Source organism: Triturus cristatus, chromosome 6 (assembly GCF_964204655.1).
Source record: "Triturus cristatus chromosome 6, aTriCri1.1, whole genome shotgun sequence".
NCBI lineage: Eukaryota > Metazoa > Chordata > Amphibia > Caudata > Salamandridae > Triturus > Triturus cristatus.
Genome location: NC_140589.1, coordinates 1348991512 through 1349011999, shown reverse-complemented (window position 1 = coordinate 1349011999; position 20488 = coordinate 1348991512). Strand labels below are relative to the sequence as shown.

General features: G+C 48.2%; 1 protein-coding gene across 1 annotated transcript in view; it reads right to left on the bottom strand.

The window, feature by feature from the left end:
* The window catches only part of USP34 (ubiquitin specific peptidase 34), a 2509780-nt gene that overhangs the window by 542051 nt on the left and 1947241 nt on the right, over positions 1 to 20488 (bottom strand). The window contains exon 66 of the mRNA XM_085612349.1: positions 3453 to 3600. Coding sequence (XP_085468475.1) covers positions 3453 to 3600 — 148 coding nt within the window. The remainder of the gene's footprint in view (positions 1 to 3452; positions 3601 to 20488) is intronic.

Here is a 20488-nt window from a genome sequence, read left to right as displayed (position 1 = left end):
ATGTACTTGGAGAGGTCTCTTCATATTGGGCCCACAGAGATTTTCAGAGGGCCCACAGCTATTTCAGATCCCGATGCAGAGCCTGCACATGCCAACTGACCTGCTTGACTAGCATAATGAAGGAGGACGTCAGTCCCCCCAGCCTCAGAGTCGACCTCATTGAAATCCAGTACAGAGGCTAAAAGATAGGGATCTTTGCCTTAAAGTTGTTGACACGGTTTTCCTTTGGAGAGGCAGGAAACCAATCTATCTCTGGAATTGTTCAGATGAAGAGTAGCAGTAGAGAATGAGTTCAGTGTAACTCTGGAACATTGATAGTGAACCTCAAAGATGACAGGAGATTTGCCGTAATCTGGAAATGGTTGATGACTGCTTGGGGAGAGCACGCCTTCAACAGCCAGTCAACAATGTAGGGGACGGCTGGTAGCCATGACCTCTGAAGGTGTGTTGTCATCACCAGTATACTTTCCTGAACTCCCAAGGGGGGCTAGTGAAACGAAAGGGAAGGAAAGAAATCTGGAAATGCTCCTGTCCCACCATGAACTGCAGGTAGTGCAGATGGGCTTGCATGACGGGTATATGGAAATAGGCATCCTTGCAGGTAAAATGCCGCCATCCAGTCTCCAGGGTTGAGGGTAGACAAGACCTGGACCAGGGTGAGCATTTTGAAGTTCTCTTGAGAGGGCACAGGTGTAACATAGTACAAAGGACTCCGTCCCCCTTGGGCACCAGAAAATAGCAGGCATAACAACCACCTGCTACGTCTGGTGTACCTCTCAACAGCCCCTACGGCAAAAAGAGCTTGTACTATATGCCAAAAATGGAGAGATAGTTCTAAGACAGTCGCTGGGGGGATGGTAGAAGGTGCAGGGGTAAGAGAATGAAAAATAGGGCATATCCTCGCCAAACAATTTACAGGACTCACCTGTCTGATGTTATGGGCTGTCAACCCAGCAAGATTTGTCAGATATTGCCTCCTCCCAAGGTGGCTGTGCTCCACAAAAAAAATGATTTTGCTGGTGGGGCTGCAGCAGGGGTGGGTGTGGTTTGTAGGGGTTAGTGGACGGTGCATTGACCGTGACCGCAGGGGAGATGAGCTGGATTAACTGGTGGTATGGGGTACCTCAGACAAAAGCTTGAAAGGAGCAGTAAGGCTGATAAGCCCAGGGAGCGCGTTGTATCCCTGCTCTCCTTGACCCACTCGAGAGCGGAGTCTGCCTTGTTCCCAAAGAGGGGGGTACTGTTGAACGACATGCCCATGAGGGACAGTTGGACTTCAACCGAAAACCCAGTGGACTGCAGCTGAGCGTGGTGGCGAATGGCGACACTGGTGCCAATAGCTCACCCGATCGAATCGGTGGTATCCAAGCCACAACAAAACGTGAACTTGGCCACATCACAACCACTCCTGTATGGCATTGGCGAGACAGGCCGAAGATCTTCTGGAACACATGGGAGGACTTGAGCCTCTAAATCTGTGGTAATATCGCCCCAGCAGGCAGTTGCCATTTACTGATCCAAGTGCCAGGCCGGTGGAATAAATGACTTGTTTCCCTGACATCTCCACCTATTTTGACTTCCCATCGGGAACATGTTGGGGTTAGTCTCGCTTACAGAAGCCTGCACAATCAAGCTTTCAGGGGACGGGTGCTGTGACAGAAAATCCCAGTTCGCCTGGGTTAGGGCTGGGCAGAGTACAATTTGGCGGTTAACCAGGGGTTCCGAGAAAGGTTTGGCCCATGCCTCAGACGAAGTATCTGTAAGGGCTTTGTTAAGAGGTAGGAGAGACTCGGTGGACATTTACCCCAACGGAAGTACTTCTCTAAGACCACTGAATTTAACCTCCAGTGAGGAGGTGGAGGTCAAGGAGTTTGGCCAGCCAGCACATAACCATGGTGTAAGAAGCACTCCTTAGTGGCAGGATCAGGGGTTGAGAGGAGCCCTGACTCAGGGGAAGTATCAAGGACACAAGCCTTCTGCAGGTCGTCATACCAATTCTCCTTGCAAAATGGCTGTCCAATCTCATTACCCTCATCATCGTCATTATCTGAGTGTGTAGCGAAGGCAGATCAAGTGGAGTCTCTACTTTGGCTAAGAGCGACCTCGGATAAGGTCGGACAGGCATCAAGTCAGTGTCATAGAGGACAATGGGAGCCTCTTCTGCCGGTGGCGGAGTTGATATTGGTGTCAAAGGGCTGATAACCATTGTGGACTGTGGTGCCTGAGACAGAGTTGGTACAAGAGCCAGAAGTGGCCCTATTGAGGGTTCGAAAAGTCTCTCTGGCTTCAAAGGCGAACCCTCCAGCAGTTATTCAGGTTGAGAACCTCTCCGCTCCATGTGGCTAGCAGGCTGTCAGAGGGAGTCAGCAAGGATCGAAAGAGTGGGAGCATGGCCTTGTGGAACACTTCGATCTGTTTAAGAGTGGCAGACACTCCTGGAAACACGCTTTGTGCCCGAACAAGTTGCAGGATTGGCTCCGAAGCCAAACGACTTTGTTAGTGAGATTGAGAGGCATTCTCAGTGGAGTGTGAATGGAGGGAAGGAGCCAAGTATCACTTAAATTGCTTGCGTTTTTTTTCTTAATCTTACCCGACGACTTTGATCAAGACAAAGGCCAACCTCTGGAATGACTCTTGCGACTTCTGGTTCTCAAATGGTACCTGGAGCAATCTTTTGAATTGGACTGGTCTCGTCGTGGGGTCTTCTGGTGCTTGGTGATTTAGAAACTTGCGGTCTCGTATGGCTTTCAGGTTCGACTGCAGGCCTTAGAATCATGGCTCAAACCCAGGCAAACAATATGTTGAGCTATCACAGACATTTGTTTGTAATAGTGCTTACACGGATTAGGTACATGTCTCTTGCACACTGAGAAAAGAATTTAGATTGAGGTAAGATCTTAAAAAGGGTTATGAGGGAGCTCTGGATCTGCGTCTGGTTGCGTGGAAAGACTGACATCAGTGTGCAGAAATTATGCCTATATAGGCTCTGCACGTCATTTGCGGAGCGGGACAGCATCAGTGCGGAGCGGTACTTTGACACCTACTAGCGCGCAGAGGTAATGCAAAAATGTTTTTGGATCCAGTCTGATGCCTGGGATATATTCAAAAGGTGAGGAATCTCCTGCTAGAAGTCTCTATCAGAATTGGGACGAGTTCAACATGCCTACATGACCTTGACAGAAATGAGATATGTGAGATGATTCAAAATACAAAATAAAGTTCTAATGCTAACACACAGGAAGCACATACAAATGAGACTAGTTTTGGAGAGTGGCAAGAGTTCACACACTCGCAAAATGTTTAACATACTGCTTAACAATTCTGCAGTCATTTGCAATTTATGCGACTTACTTGGGTTTTCTTATATTTGTTTGAAACTAAGATAAGCATTCATATAAAGTAAAACATAGGGATGAATTATTAAAACACAACACAGAAATATTTCCACTTACAAGTTCTCACTCTAGGATAGTTGTGTGCCAAAAGAAAGCGTTCCACCCAGTTCTCCATATTCTGCAACACCCAACTGTGGGCAAGTTTATTACGAGGAGTCTGTACTGCTAACCAATCCAAGCATTGTGAAGGATTGTATTCAATAACCTATGAGGTACAAAAGAAAACAATAACTGGTTACCCTTATTGTATAATGGTATAGCATAGATACTACTATTTTTATCCTTAATGTGCGATACAAAAGAATAGGACAAACACAAAGGAGGCCTCTGGCTCAAAATGTCTTTTGCTTCTCATGGTGTAATAAATCACAGGAAGCCATGGACACCCCAATCCACTGACTGCCTTCACAGTTTGTACACAGTAATTTAGGGAAGATAATTGTATTGCTAAGTATTTAACTTAGAACTAATACAGGGCACTGTTTCTAGTTCTTGTGCACTCTGAGCACAGTAAGCCAATGGCATTTTAGTCAATATATTTGACATGTTTCCAATACAATTTATTTTTGAAAATGTCTCGGACAGGGATCCTCTCTTACAGGAAGGAAGGCATTTCTTGCTTCTCAAAAGGTACTATTGCAATACACTATGATGTGCAAGAAATGTTCCTAAACATGGAGGCACAAGTGAAAGTTTGATACTGTGATTTTGGGTCCAGCTACCAATAGCTCAGGTGAGAGCATTGCTCAAATGTGCTTGAAGGAGGGAATTTAATACCGGCTTACTGGCACCTGTAGGACAGGTTAAAGGGTTCAGTTGGTCACAGATTTGGGCATTCCAAAGGCTATTGGCATATCTCACAATAATCCAAGATGGTTGTCCAACTGCGAGAAAACTGTGCAAAGATAGCTTTTATTTTCTCAGAATGATAGTGTAGGAAAGTGTTCCTTTTTGACCGTGTCACCCCCACTTCTTGCCCGGTATCTGATGCAATTATGACAGAAGTGCAGGTCTTTCAGCCCTACGGCAGGGTGCATTATATTACATGTGTGGACATATCTGCATGAGCAGATATACCCCTGCGATGTCTAAGTTAATTTTTAGACATTACAAGTGAACAGGGAAGTAATCTTAAGTGAATGTACTGGACACCGGTGATTACGAGTTCCCCAACTACATCATGGCTTCACCCTGAACTGAGTCCAGGCATCCCTTAGTGATAGTTGAAGTGGTCCCTGATAACCAAAGCTCTCAAGGGGTAGCTGTGGAGAGCAGCTTAGGCTTATTCAGGAGGGTGTAAAGCAGGTACATTACCACATAGTCAGTCAGTGAAGCTTATACACAAGAAAAAACCACACCAGTGTTAGAAAAATACCTTGCATTTATTATAAACTAACATTAAAAGTACTTTGGTATATCTCCTACCTGGAGATATCAATACACAGTAAAATATTGTTCAAAACAGGTAAGTAAAGCACATAAAACACATGGGCCCCTAAGGGGGTGGAGGGGGCAAACCATATACTAAATAAATGGAATGCGAGGTGAGTACCAAGACTAACACCCAAGGAACTAGGGACCAGGGGGAGCACAGAACCACCACAGGTAAGTAACTAAGAGTTGCTAGACAGCCGGTGCAATGGTGATACCCCAGGTAAGTGTCCATAGGATAACGTGGGGAAGTCACAATTGGAGTTTTAGTGTTTCAGGACCCTTCCCAGAGGGCCCGAGGAAACCAGTTGGAACCAGGGAGGTTGGAGGACACCCCCACCAGTGGATAACCAGAGAATCAGGATACCTACACCAGGGATCCTGGGTGCAATGGTGCAAACTGGTGACAGAACCGCCAGTTGATGTCAATGGAGGACCTCGGATGTCCCACTGCTACAGAGTCTCGTGGACCCAGTCGGTGAAACCCAGACATGGATTCAGGACGAGGAGTACCTGCAAAAAGAGGGGATAGAGTCCACACCACCCGAAGGTGTCCAGGAGGAGGAGGAGCACAATGCCAGTCCTTGTCAGTGGTACTTTGCAGTAGCGCAAAGGTCTTGAAGATGCAGCTGTTGAGCCCAGATGACGATGCAGGAGCACAGAAGCCATCCACGAGCTGTCCGATGCTGGCTGAGGAACGCAGGAGGGCCAGTGGCCAGCAGGTTTACCAACAAGCCTTGGCAAATGCAAAAGACGTACTGCAGGAAACAATGCTTAGGTGCAGACCAACAAGGTCTGTGGAATTCACCCAGCAACAGTACGTCTGGGCTGACCCTCAGCAAGCAGGAGAACCAGCAGGAATCAATGAAGACCCCAGGAGACACTGGTAGCAGGCACAGGGCGCACACAGAAGATGAATGCTGACATTGCTGGAGAAGCAGGTAGGACATCACTCTCTGGGCTATGTGATGCTGGAGGCTGGGGCTTCTTGGAGCTTGAAGATCCTCGGTCAGGAGAGCCAACAAGCCTTGGTAATGGCAAACAGGTGCGGTACACCGGGATGCGGTTCTGGTCGGCTGGAGAGGGATCACAGTCTCCCAAGTTGTAGGAAAGACTGACCAGGCCTCTTGAGAGCCAACAAACTACCACCTGTGTTGCTGAGCTGGGAAGTGTCAGTGAGACAGCAGTAACCACAAGTGGATTGTCGAGGTGCATGTGGATTCAGAGGAGTGACTCCCTCACTCCAAGGCAGATTCCTTCTTGATATCTTGATGCATGCAGAGCCGTGGAAGACTCAGGAGGATACACAGCCATGGAGGTTGCAGAACTTGGAAGAGCACAGAGACAAAGTTGCAGTAGGAGCCTTCCTACCACAAGCAGTCTTTGTCTTGGTTCCTGGCTTGGTCCAGCAGCAGAGTTCAGTGTCCAAAAACAGAAGAGTCTTTAGACAAATCTTCAGGCGAAGCCAGTCAGTTCTTTAAGACGAAGTCTGTACGAATCTAATGATCCACCCTCAGGGAAGCCCTTAAGTAACCCAGAAAGGGGATAGGACTACATCTGCAGTAAAGCACCTATCGGTGGGTGTCAGGGACCCTACTCTGGTGGACTGACCAGTCAGATGCTCCCAGGGCCCTCTGCCAATCTAAGATTTTTTTTTTTTGGTAAACATTTTTATTGGCATTTTTGGTTTACTGCTACACACAGAGTAAAACAACCAAACAAACAGGTCAGTACTGAGCACCACACCCACCCCGCCCGCCCTCCATGCCCATCTAAGATTTAAGCTCGCACAATCACGTGGCCACATGGCAGAGCTCTGGGCACCTCTCAGGGGTGCAGCCTGACAGGGGGGTGGTCACTCCTTTGTCCTTTGTGTAGTTTCGCGCCATAGCAAGAGCCAAGTGCTCCTGAGCTGGAGCAAACCGGTTTATGCAAGGAGAGCACACCAAATGTGCCTTTCAAAGCAGTCTGGAGATGCTAGGAAGCACCCCCGCCACAGCCTAAGACACCTATTTCTAAAGGAGAGGTGGCTAAACCTCTCTTCGACAGGAAATCCTTTGTTCTGATTCCACTGCCCGAGTTAAGCGCACCAGCAGGGGGTAGAACAGTGTCGGGGGCCGGTGGCAGCACTGGCTTGCATGCAGGCCCTGCACGGCTACACAGGTAGACATGGGGGGGGGGGGGGGGGTGTGAATCCTTTAAGGAGCCCCCCGGTACATGGTATCAGCAACTCGCACTGGAATCAGAGTCGTTGCAGGACTCCAACATGTCAACATGTTTGATACCAAACATGACTGGGTTCGGTGAAGCCCTTATGTAGCTGGACATCTCGACATTGCCAGTGTCACTACATACCTTAAAATGGCTACTGAGCACTTGCAAAGCCAGATAATGGACTCTGGGGTTTGTAGGAGTGTCTCTGATTGTGCAGGGGCACCCTCACACTTAGAACCATGCAAACTGCCTGTGTGCTTTAAGGCCTACTTTAGGGGTGACTTATAGGTTTAAAGTGCAGTGACCAGGATATAAGGAAAACCTTATATCTGAAGTGAAAGGTGCATGCACCATTTCAGGCAGGGTGCAATGGCAGACCTGCAGAAACAGCTTGCATAGACTCCCATGGGTGGCACACTAAATGCTGCAGCCCATGAGAGATCCCTGGTGAATGCCCTAGGTACCATATACTAGGGACTTACAGGGGTACACCAGTATACCAATTGCGGGGTGTACAAAGTAGTTATCAATATATTGAGGCGAAAGAGCACAGACACAGGGGTCCTGATTAGCAATTTCCCAGTGTACTACAGTCAAAACACACTGACACCAATCAAAAAGAGGGGGTAAGTATGACAGAAAGATCATACTTTCCTAAATGCACTACTTATGACTGCTGGAACTTTTTACCCCGGCACTTCATATTGATATATAACATTTAGAATCCTTTATAGGGGTCTTTCACTCCCCCCCCCTCCCCCCCCGGGGAGATTCTATATAGCTTGTTCAAAGAGATCCCTTTCTCGTGCATCTATCGTATTTCCTTGATCTATACAGGGAGCACCCTTTCTGCTACCCTTCTTGTGTAATTCTGTTTCATCAAAGGCTCAAAATTTCCACTGAAGCAGTGGGACACATGCCAGTCTCTACTCTGTTGTCCACGTTCCTGGCCTCACCACTTTTTCCCACTAGGACATTCTTTTATCTGTGTCTTTCATTTCTTCAGTGTGCTTCTCGCTCTTGTTCAGCATGGTGCACTTTTAATGAACTATGTTGGTTCACATGTTTCATTCACTTCTTGTGACTTGCCAAAAAAGCCAAACCGAACACCCCTTTGGAAGACCAAATGGATCTCCTCTAGGCTGTATTTAAAGAGAAATTAAAACATATCTTGGCCCCGATTATAGATAGGATATCCTCTCTAGAGGAAAAAATGTCCGGTATAAAAAAGAGCAGTGGAGTGAATGGTCCACCCAACCCCCCCTCAGTTCATTATGAATTACCGCCCCTGGTCCCATTGTCCCAGTTATCTACCTCAAGAACCGCTGTCATACACCACCCTCAACCCCTGAGTCAGATTGACATTTTAATCGGGGACGTTGATTCCACATTGAAGGAAAAAACACTAGGCTCTAAAGGTCCTTCGAACACCAGGGCTCCAGCAAAATCGAGTAAGGAGGTTACACCTCCCAACCCCAATAGTAGCACAGATGCTAGGTGTGTTCATCCTCTGCCCCCTTCTGATAGGGAAGCATTCCAACTTATTCCCGAGGCCACTCCCCTAGTACTCGTTTTAGCAAATGTTCCATGTTTAAGCCCAGGTAAAGAAGAATCTGCAAGTAATCTAATTGACAAAGTTCTTCATTGGTTATCCAACAATATGTGGATTTCGGACAGGGGAAAACAACAACTTGCCAAGGATATCATAATGGCCGGAAGGGTACCTTGGCTGGGTACGAACAAGAAGAGATTTAGGGGGGACTGTATAGTTGTAAATCTTTCAAACCCCCAAACAGTGCCGATAGTTTTAGCGAATCTATTCCCCCCTCAATTTAGGAGTTCAGCCATAATTTCACTGACTCTAGAATTTTTCTATGATCGATCATGGTGTAAAGGGCGTAGTTTTAGGCCCCGTTTATTGCCTACCCACCCTCGACCACTAATGAAAGGGAGTTTACCATCTCCCCTTGATGGAATTAACTTAAGGAATCGCTTTGGGGCACTGACAGACATGGAGGACTGTGACTGACTATTGAGCCCAGGTTATAATGTACTTAGCAGCCCACAAAGGGAGACTCAACCGAACAATCACCCCCCTCTCAGTGAGGGTGACCACTCTGGTCTAACTTTACCCATACATAATCCGGAGGAACCAAAAAAGAACATAGGGTATTCCTATAATAATCACTTAATGACCACCAGGGGCGTGGATCTATGGAGCGCAGAAAGCTTCCCCTGTAACCCATGGTGAAATCCAAATCCCTAACTCCTTATCTGAACTAGAGGTAGAGCATTGTATGGAGGGACAAGATGCGGTTTTGCAAGGTCTAAAAAATAATCCCATTAAATTGAACATCCCCCAATCTGGTAAGGATGGATTATCCCTTATCTCATGGAATCTTGCTGGAATTGGCAACAAGATCCTATCTCCGCAATGGTGCGCATTCATCGACCAATATGACATTATCCCTTTTCAGGAATCCTGGTCGACAGAGGCGGTTTTTCGAATAGGCTACCTTAATTTTTATATCCCTGCAGAAAAAAGCCTAAAAGGACGACCTTCGGGAGGCCTGGTGATCTGGATTCGCCAGACTCTCAGTTGTAAAGCACAGAAGGTCAGAGCCCGGACAAACGACATTTTGGTTGTTAGACTCGAGTGGCCTGATGGCACCAAATTGCCTCAGAGGTGGTTACAGCTCTTGATATTCAACTAGAGGATCTCCCAGCACAGTTTGTCCCGATAGTGGGTGGAGACTTTAACACCACCTATGAACCACTCGGCCAAGAAGATCAGGACATCTCTGCCGAACAGGACAATAGATGGGCGATCCCTAAGATAGATCTCCCACCCATCAAAAGATGGTTAGCTGCAGCAATTCAGCTAAAATCTATGTGCCTTGAAAGAGAACTTCGAGCAGCTAATGGGAGAACTCCCTCTGACCAACAGGGTGCATGTACCTTTGATAACGGGCGGAATAGTAGTCGGATTGACTACTTACTTGTGGAAATTAGATTCTGGCATAGATTGGTTGATATGGTCATTAAACCACGATTAGAAAGTGACCACAACTCTCTTTGTTCACTTTTTAATGTCCCAACTGGGGACAAAGTAGAGCCCAAAGTTGGAGTTACTACCACTTTGAATATTGTAGCTACTAATAATCTGCGCCACGTTAAATGGGATAAAATAGCAGTGAACCCTGTCGAGTTGGCCTCACTTAAGAATGAAGTCAATAAGGCACTAATGGAAATAAATGCCCAAACAGACAGACAGGATTTCCCTTGCTTCATGCTAAAGGTCCATGAAAATCTTTTTTCTAGACTAAAGACATTTTTTCAGAAGGCCTCTCCCAGGGGCACAGAAACCCCAAACCGATAACAGCTAAATGGTACAATAAAGCCTGCAAGGATGCAAGGTTAATATTGTGTAAAGAAGTTAAGGCTAAGAACCCCACGAGGGTCCGTGAGGGAAGGGGTTTATATAGATCAGCCCAAAAGGCAGCAAAAAGGCAGTGGGATGAGGACAGATGGCAGGATCTGAAATCGGCATGTGCTTTTAAGGATTCCAAACAATTTTGGAACATCATAAAATGGGATAGGGATGGACAAGGAGACCCCCCACAAAATTATGTCCCCCAGCACTCGTGGTTGGAATTTTTCAAACCACAATATGCCCGTAATCAGCAGTTATTAGTTAGTAATCCCCCACCTACTATCTTTTTTCAACATAATTTGTTTACAGCTGACGATGTAGACAGGGCATTAGACTGGTGTCACCAGAGGCAGAGCCCCAGGAATGGATGGTATTCCAGCTGACATCTTCCTGAGTGACAGGTCCTCATGGTGCCAGTATTTTGCACTGTTAGCAAATTCAGTGGCTAGGGGAGCCCCCATTCCACCCTCATGGAAGGGAGCTGAGATCATCCCTGTTTTCAAAAAGGGGGACAAATCATTACCAAATAATTATAGGCCTATTAGCCTCATAGACTCAGCCCAAAAACTGGTTGGTCGTTTGATTCAGAGTAAAATACAAATGTGGATTGATGATCAAGCTATCTTATCTCCTTTCCAGGCAGGATTTCGTCCATGCACCAGCTCAATCGACCAAGTTCTTTTCTTTATTTTGTTATATTGGAGAAATGTGCTGATTTCTAAGGGGACACTTTACGCAGTGTTTGTTGATTTAAAAACGGCCTTTGATTTAGTCCCACGCTGTAAACTTTGGACTGTTCTTACCAACCAAGGGATGCCGTCTGACCTACTGACTTTGCTTGTCCGCCTGCATGAGAACAACTACGCGAGAGTCAGATGGGGGGCTCAGGGCGAGGTCAGAGAACCATTCCCGGTCGAGCGTGGTGTTCGCCAGGGGTGTGTTCTGGCCCGCACCCTGTTTTCCTTATACATAAATGGAATAGTGGAACACCTTGGTAGCTCCCCCACTGACGCCCCTATATTGGCTGGAGACCGCGTGCCTGTTCTCATGTTCGCGGACGACACCTTAATTGTTTCACGGACCCCGAGCGGCCTACAGAAGGCCGTTAATGCATTTGGGGAGTTCTGCCACCTGCGCGGTCTGGAGATTAACATCTCAAAGACAAAGTTTATGTCATTGAACCAGACTAACTCTTTTAAGGGTAAAATCTTGCTCAATGGTTTACCTCTTGAGCGGGTTGATTCCTTTGTTTATCTTGGCCTCTTATTACAAACGAATATGGGATGGAATCGACATTTGGATATGGCCTTACTAAAATTTCATCAACTTGCAGGAGCCCTATCCCTTAAACATAGGTCTTCCTTAACTAGGCCAATCACTCCAGCCCTTGAGGTGTATAATATGAAAGTTGTCAACACAGCTCTCTATGGATCGGAACTTTGGGGTTTTACCAATTTGAACAGCCTGGTAAGAGCAGAGAATTCTTTTTTGCGTAAATTGGTAGGTGTGCCTCAAAGTACTCCAACTGTCCCGCTTTTGTTGGACTTGGGTAGAAAGAATATATGTGACCTGGCCAGACTGCGTCCATTACTGTATTGGAGACGCATTTGGACGACCCCAGAATTAACACACTATGCTTGGGGCCTTAAGGATGTGATCCTGGCCGACCAATCCCACAAAATCCAGTGGCTAAAAGAAATTAGGTCTCTATTGCTAAGGTTAGACCTGAGTATCCTATGGAACAAGCCGGACGTATCGAATTTCCCATAAAAAAAACACATAAAAGAAAAATATTGGGAAATGATCCAGACAGAATCTCATAGAATTAACTTCTCAACGAATCTAACTGGTCGTTTTCTGGATCATAAATCACGCCCAAAATGTGAACTATATTGGGACATCATTGAGAGGCCGTTAGATCGGAAGCTATATTTTCAATTTAGAGCTGGCACCCTTCCAGTTAAGGCGTTTACAAGTAACTGGACTCTAACTAAAGATGACAGATGACATAACTGTTTAGATTTGTGTGAATCGGTAGCCCATGTCCTTTTTGTATGCCCTCTCTATGCTGCCCCTCGTCGTAGGTGGCTTGGACCCATTTGTCTTAGGCTGGCAACTCGAAATTGTAAAGAGGCACTATATAGCGGTGGCAGTGGCAAAGTTCCTAAGCTGGTCCTGGATAATACGCACTCGAATGCTTACCCAACATGGTGTCAACTAGTATCTTTTATGAGATAAGATTCCTTTTATGCTCAGTGAAATATTAGCTAATTTTATTGTTTTTATCACATTTTCGACAGAAATTAATTGGATTTAATGGATTCCTTAAAGTTTGTAAATAGTTTTATGGACCAATGTGCTTTTAAGACATACTGTCAAATAAAGCTTTCTTGAATTGAATTGATTTTCACAAGGTTGTATTTAAAAAAAAAATAGTTTTCTTCCTCAGCCCTGTTGAGCGTCTTTTTGTTTCGTTTCCTCCACATTCTTTATCTGTTTTTTTTTTTAAAACAGACTTTTATTGAGTTTCACAGGGTAACATATTCAAACTCCCTGCCCATTGCCGGGCCACCCAAGTGAACCAGAATGCAGTAAATTGACCAATCCGCTGTTCAGAGCCCAGCAACATATCCCTCTTCTCATAAGGCGTCTGCGTCATAATACAGTTTGTCCACAAAGGTGGTCCATTACCATAATGCAACACAATCCAAAGACCCCCCACCCCTCCCCCGCCGAATCTCCCCCAACAGCACCCTCCACCCCATCCACCCTCCCAAGCATGTCGCCAATATCTAACGTAGTCAAGTGAACCCTGAAACCTGAAACCTCCCACGCCATTTGACAGATTCCCCTCTTACAGGGCACAACCGCAAGTATAATAAAAGGTCAGGAGGTAGCTGCCTATCTCGGGCCCAGAGTCCTTCCCTCACCCTGCATTCCCATGAACCTGAAGAGAGTCTCATGAGTCTCCTGCCATATCCCCCTCCTCAGGTCCTTCAACTCCATCCTCAACCGGCTGTTTGAATAGTTCTAGGAGTGCCACCCATGCCCGGGCCATTTCCTGTGACTTCTCACTTCCATTCCGCCTAGCCATGCACAGCCTATAACTCCCCTCGCTGCCCGCCCACTTCACCACCTCCCTATGCCTACGCAGGAGGTTAGGCCCTTGCCTCGCCTTCCAATGGGAAGTGAGTTCCCGTTTGGCCAGGACCAGTCCCAGGTCAATGAACCGGCTGGTAACCTTAGTCTTGGCAGTGTGCGGGAACCAATGCAACAAACAGACCCCTGGCGTCGCCTCCAGCTCCCTCTCCGTCACAGCCCTCAGTGCAGTTATCACCTCTCGACAGAAGTCCCCCACCCGTGGACAGTCCCAGAACATGTGGAGGAAGTTCGCCCCATCATGGGCACAGCGGGGGCAAGCAGACGACCCCCGAAGTACTCAGCTATTTTGTTAGGTGTGAGGTAGGCCCTATGAAAGACATAGAACTGGATGAGTTGGAATCGGGCATTTCGGGAGCATTTCCATGGACGCTCCATGATGTCGTCCCAGACTTTCTCCACAATGGGTTCCCCCAGGTCCGCCTCCCACTTTAGTTGCAGTGCAGTCAGGGGTCTACGCATATCACAGGTAATCCGCCGGTAAAGGCAGGTCACCGCCTTGAAAGTCCCCGCCGCCAACACTACATATTGACAAGCAAGGGATGTGGGTGGCTCCACCAGCCCCTGTCGCCAGTGTTTCCTGACAGCCGCAGTCAGAGCTGCATGCAAAAGGAAGTCCCCCCGCGGGAGATCGTGCCGCTCCCTGAAATCCTCAAAAGGGAGAAGGTTACCCTCCTCATAAAGGTCTCCCAGCGTCATAACCCCCGCCTCTTCCCAGGTCGATAACCGGCTCCAATCACTCCCGTGGGGCAATGCTCCACTCATCCGCAAGGGGATCTCAGGCGCATAAGGCACCCGAACATGCGTCCTCCTGGCCAAGCGTGCCCAGCATTGTCGCACCCCCCTCAAGTCTGGCGGTAGCAAAGCTTCCCTCACTGTGACCCGGAGCAGCACACAAGACAAATGATGCCAGCTCGGATCCGACCCTTCTTGGTCCTCTGGACGCCTGATGTGACCCGCCACCCATTTCGTGAACCACTGGATCTGCGCAGCATGATAGTAGGCTTCCAGATCTGGCAGCGCAAGGCCTCCCTCTCCCCTGGGTCTCTGCAGAGTAAGTAACGCTACCCTTCGTCTCCCCGCACCCCAGATGAATCCCGTAATCAAAGTGTTCAGTTGCGTGAAGAGTTTACCCGGAATCCAAACAGGGAGGGTCCCAAAGTAATAAAGAAACCTGGGCAATATGACCATTTTCACCAGGGCGAACCTGCCGGCCACCAACAATGGGAGAGTCCCCCAAAAGTCAAAGCAGGTTCTCGCCCCGGGCACTGCTCACCCCACGTTGCCCTCCAACAGATCAGCGTGAGCATGATAAATCTGAGTCCCCAAGTAGGGGAAACACCGAGGTTCCCACGGGACATCCCCCGGGCAAACCACCCCGTCCGGCGCAGTGGGGAACAAACAGGACTTGGTCCAATTCACCCGAAGGCCCGCCATCCTCCCCAAGGTCTCCAGCAGGCTCCGTGCTCCCTGCAAAGCCTCGCCAGCATCCGGCAAAAAGAGGAGGAGGTCGTCCGCATACAACGCTATGTGATGCACTCGGCCCTCAACTATGAGCCCCGGAAAATACCGTCCCGATCTGGCATGCGCAGCCATGGGCTCCATTGCCAGGGCAAATAATAGTGGGGACAGCGGGCACCCCTGCCTCATCCCCCGGGCAACCGCACAGGCCTCAGAAATCAGGCCCCCCGTTCTCACCCTAGCAGTAGAAGCACTGTACAGAAGCGCCATCCACTGCACGAACCGTTCCCCCACCCCAAATGCTCGCAAAACCTCGAAAAGGTACGGCCACTCCAGAATATCAAAAGCCTTTTCAATGTCGACCACAAAAACACAGGCCTCTGCCTTGTCATAGGAGTCGGACCCCAAGATCGGCAGAAGTCTGCGAACATTCATCGCAGTAGTACGGGAGGGAATAAACCCCGCTTGGTCTTCATGAATCAGCTTCAACATATGGGGCATCAATCGACTAGCCAGGATACGACTCAAGATCCTGTAGTCAAGATTGAGCATCGCCAAGGGTCTATACGAGGAGCGGTCCCACGCAGGTTTACCCGGTTTAAGAAGGGGGACAATGAGGGCCTCTCGCGTGGTGGCAGGGAGGGCCCCCTCCCGCCGCGCCGCATTATAAAGCGCCACCAAGCAGGGAGCTAAAACATCTGTGTGAGCTGCATAGAACTCAACGGGGAGTCCATCAGTGCCCGGGGTCTTGTTCCTGGCCATGGCCTTTATTGCACTACGTACCTCACCCGCTTCAACGTCCCGGCCTAGAGCCTCAGCGTCCGTAGGCGCGAGCTGCGGGAGCCCTGCCCCGGCACAAACTCCTCATCTCCCGGGTACCCAGGGCTCACTCTGCTTCGATAAAGGTCGGCGTAATACTGTAAGAAGTGCTCATTAATGTGTTTTTGGGAACAAAGCACCTCAGTACCCTGTCCCTCCAGTTCAACTATCGGGGTCCCCCTGCGCGCCGGGTTAGCCAGCCAGGCCAGCAATGTCCCCACTTTGTCACGTTCCACATGCGCCTTATCTATGTAGGCCTTATAGTCATAGCGGCGCAATCTCTCAATTTGAGCTGCGAAGGCCTCTTGAGCCTCAAGAAGCCCCGCCTGCCTGTCTGGGCGCTCCGGACGCTCTTTCTCCAACTTGCGCACCTGCCGCTCTGCCCTCTGAATGTCCTGCAGCAACACTCTACGCACTCCCACCACCTCGCCTATACAGCGCTCCGAACTACAGACTTAAAGGCGTCCCATTCCACCAGCAGGGACGACGCCGTAGTGGCGTTAAGCCGAAAATAGTCCTCAATGGCCGACCCAATGTTAGCACGAAATACCGGGTCCTCCAGCGTGTCGGGGCGAAGCCGCCACGTAGGAATGGCCGGGCGTTCCCTCATCCAGTGTAACACTGTCAGCAGTGGGTTATGGTCAGATGATGTCCTGGCCAGATATTCACTGTGTACCATCGACGCATGGACATCTGGAGAACTAAGGATCGAGTCCAACCGAACATAGAGAGCGTGTAATGGTGAGAAATAAGAAAAATCCCTCTCGCCTGGATGGTGCGTCCTCCAGGTGTCAGTCAGCCCCCACTGTCGCTGCCAATCGTGCCGCGCCACCGCTAGTCGGTGTACAGGGGAATCGGCAAGAGGAGGATGAGAACGATCCAGGGCAACATCCGCAATGCAATTAAAGTCGCCCCCCAGGAGTACCGACCCAGTCAACAAGGGGGCCAATGACCCAGAAAAGCGCTCAAAAAAGGAAACCTGATCAGTGTTTGGGGCATAAATACTCCCTAGGACAATGTCCCTGCCATCCAGCCTCCCCTTCACCAGGACAAATCTGCCTCCCGAGTCAATTGCTTGTTCAGTGCTTTGGAACGGCACCCCCGTCCGGACCCAGACCATCACACCCCTTGCATATGCTGAGTACGTGGTACAAAACACCTGCCCCCGCCACCTCCGCTGTAATGCCAACCCTTCCTGTTTGTTCAGGTGTGTTTCCTGCAGCAGTGCTATCCGCACCCCACGCTGACGGAGATAAGCATGGAACTTGACACACATACACCTAAGCAGCAATTTGTCAGAAGTTACATGCACATCCAAATCAGTCTTTTTGTCAATTTTTAACTTAACAATGGTTGATAGTCTGTATTCTATATAGTTTTCTTTCTATTTTGCCTATAGTGCACTCAAACCTAACTTCCTCCTCTGCTTGTCGAAGGAAAAATACAAACCCGTAGGTAAGCCCAAAAGGATATCCCACTAAGGTCACACACTAATTACGCATCGGTTGAGGCACATTATGGGTATTCGTCTTTTAAACATTTCATATGGTACCAAAGTCACAGTGAATTTCAAAGTCCACAAACAAATCCAAAAGTTTGGTTGGTTAACATTTGTTTATTATTCCTTTCTTGGATTGTCCAAAGTTCAATCTAACACATAACAGCCGACACGTGTTTCGTCCATCCGGACTTTTTCAAGGCTCAATGGAAAGTGGAGTCTCTTTCCATATATAAAAACAGATGTGAACGACCACTTCTTGTTCGCAATGATCAGTCTTGGCATTAAACGATCAATGTTGTTTGTCAGAGATTTCTTTCTAATACCTCGAGCATTCCCCAATCGAATAGTCACGATCTGGCAGTAATCTCAATATACAGGTGCTACAATGCCAGAGCTCCTGGTTATCTTTCCAAGGACCCCTATCAACGTCAGTGATGTCGGGACCCACTTGTACTTTTAAAGTTGTCTCACCATGGTCTTTTTTTTCCCTTTTCCCCAAAAATTGTCCCCAAACAAGGGTTGTCTTTTGAAACTTGGTTTTCTACACAGGTCGTGATAAACCTGTTGACGGCACCCGTAGACTAGTCCTGACTTCCGTAGTAGCAACAACCAATGGGACTTTGGTACCATATGAAATGTTTAAAAGACGAATACCCATAATGTGCCTCAACCGATGCGTAATTGGAGATAAGCATGGATCTTGTGACGGCGAGTCATACTGTGCATCCCCCTAATGTTCCAGGACAAACACTTAAAACCTACGGCGGTGTATCCATGGCATGGTAAGAATGATACTATTCATCCTATCTCCCCCTGCGACATGCTTGGTCCCACCCGCTCCCCCCCCCTACCCCAACACCCCAACCCCCCCAACTCCCGCACCCCAGGACAGGTTCCCCAAAACTAGTCCCCATCCATACAAAGAGAACCATCAACCTTGCCAACAGGAAGAGTGAGACGTGCGCCGACCCCCAAAAAAAAAAGGAGACCCAGAACCCCCCGCCAGCACTCCCCCACCACATTTGCCAGGGTCGACAGCAGCCCTCTGGAGGCCCCAATAAAGTCGTTCAAAGATGGCCAAGTCCCCTGCGCTCATTGGGAGGAATCCCCTCCACCCACCAGGCCTGGGCTGCGAAGCAAGGGCAACCATCCCCTCCATTCGGGCCTAGCTCATCCAAACAAGTCCACCGTTTGTGGGGTTATCACTGGAAGTTCAATCTCAGAGACCCCGCTCGTGCTGCCATCCTGAGAGGACCCTGGGCTCCCCCTCTCATTCGCCCAGGAGAAGCAGAAGCCGGGCCAACGCCACCCTGACTGATCTCCACCACTGCTCGCACAGCTCTGTCCCGTTCCCGACGGTGGTCTGACAATGGGGGAGCCCCGGATGAACTCCCAGTGTCAGGAGAGCGACTCCCTGCAACGCATTCCGGTGACCTCCGATCCAGGCCCACCTGTCTAGCTTCCAGCCAGCGCCATGCCTCCTGAGGTGTGGTGAAGAAGAGAGTGTTAGGGCCATCCACCACTCGCAGCCGCGCCGGGAAGAGCATCGCATATGGAATTCGTAACTGTCGCAGCTTCCGCTTGAGAACCAGAAAGGAGGTACGCTGTCTCTGAACCTCCCGCGTGTAATCCGGGAACAGCATCACCTTAGAATTGTCAATTTGTAGTCGCTGTTTCTCTCGGGCTTGCTGCAGGAGTTGGTCCCTGTCTCTGTAGTGCAGTAATCTCACCACCATCGGTCTCGGGGGCGCTCCCGGCTTGGGAGGATCCACATTCTTTATCTGTGTGGTAGTACTTAAGTGCCAACTTTTTTCCACCACCGGTCTCGCTGTCCTTGATCTGACTTTTCCTGTCAGGACATGTCATACTCACTTATTGCCTACATGTAAGTCTTTTTCCCTAATTGTTGCGAATACCATTTTTTAGGAGTTCATACACAGGCGTGGCATCAAGGCATCTACATTTTTATCCTTGCAAAGTCACTGTGGTATTTTTCTGTGTAATAATGGCTCATCCACCTTCAGGTGGATTCCTTGTTACTTGAAACTGCTCCTCGAACACTATGGTTTCGTCCTCCCTGACTTAGGTTCCTTGTTGAGTTGCTTGTCCCCATCGGTAACTCTCTCTATGGACAACTCTTTTCAAGTTGTTCTGTACAGTGTCCTAATAGCCTAATCTCAGGGGTTAGTCATTACACCTATGCTTTATCTTTTATTGCTGGAGTTTCTTCTTCATAAAAAATATCGCCTTCTATTGTGTATTTTACTTCACCCTTGTACCTTGGTATAATCAGGGCTGTAGGAGCATTGCCCCTATACGTTCAGTAATTTGAATCCTCCCCCCCTCCACCATTCCTTGTGGGCATTTTCACTCTAATCAATAATTGTTCTTCTTTAGCTTGCATCTTTTCTGCTGCTTAACTTTCATTGCTTGGTTCAATTCTTGAACTGTTCCCCTTGTGGGGATATAGTCCCTATGAGGCTATGTGTTTTACTTTTGTCCGATCTTAGACGGCTTCTGCTCTGTCGGATATACCTTACCATTGGATGAAAAGGCTTGATACCTTTTTCTTGGCCTTCATGGATTAGCCTTTCTCATCTTGGCTTGCTTCTAGGCCTAGTTATATTCTTATTTTTTCTCTCTCACCATTCTATGGTTAGTACAATGTTGTTGATTACTCAGCCCATACTACTTATGTTTCTCAGCTTCAGCGATGGGACAGCTTCTTTTATCATCAATGTATTTATGTACATGAAGGTTATGGTCTATGTATGTGTGTGTATATATATATATATATATATATATATATATATATATCTATGTAAGTAGCAGTGCATATATCTTGATATATGTATTTTGCTACATTTCGTAACAAGGGCTACGTAGAGCTTACATGGATGTACCCTTCATTCTTATACTGTAGTCTTGTCGCACAAGTTACTTACTAGTGATAGATTCCTTACCTTAGAATATCCCCAGGCGTCAAGACTGGATCCGGAAAGTTTTCGTCAGCAGTACCCGGGCGCGTCGGTAGGCGTCGTCGTACGGCTCCGCGTACGTCGCTGGCATCGTAGC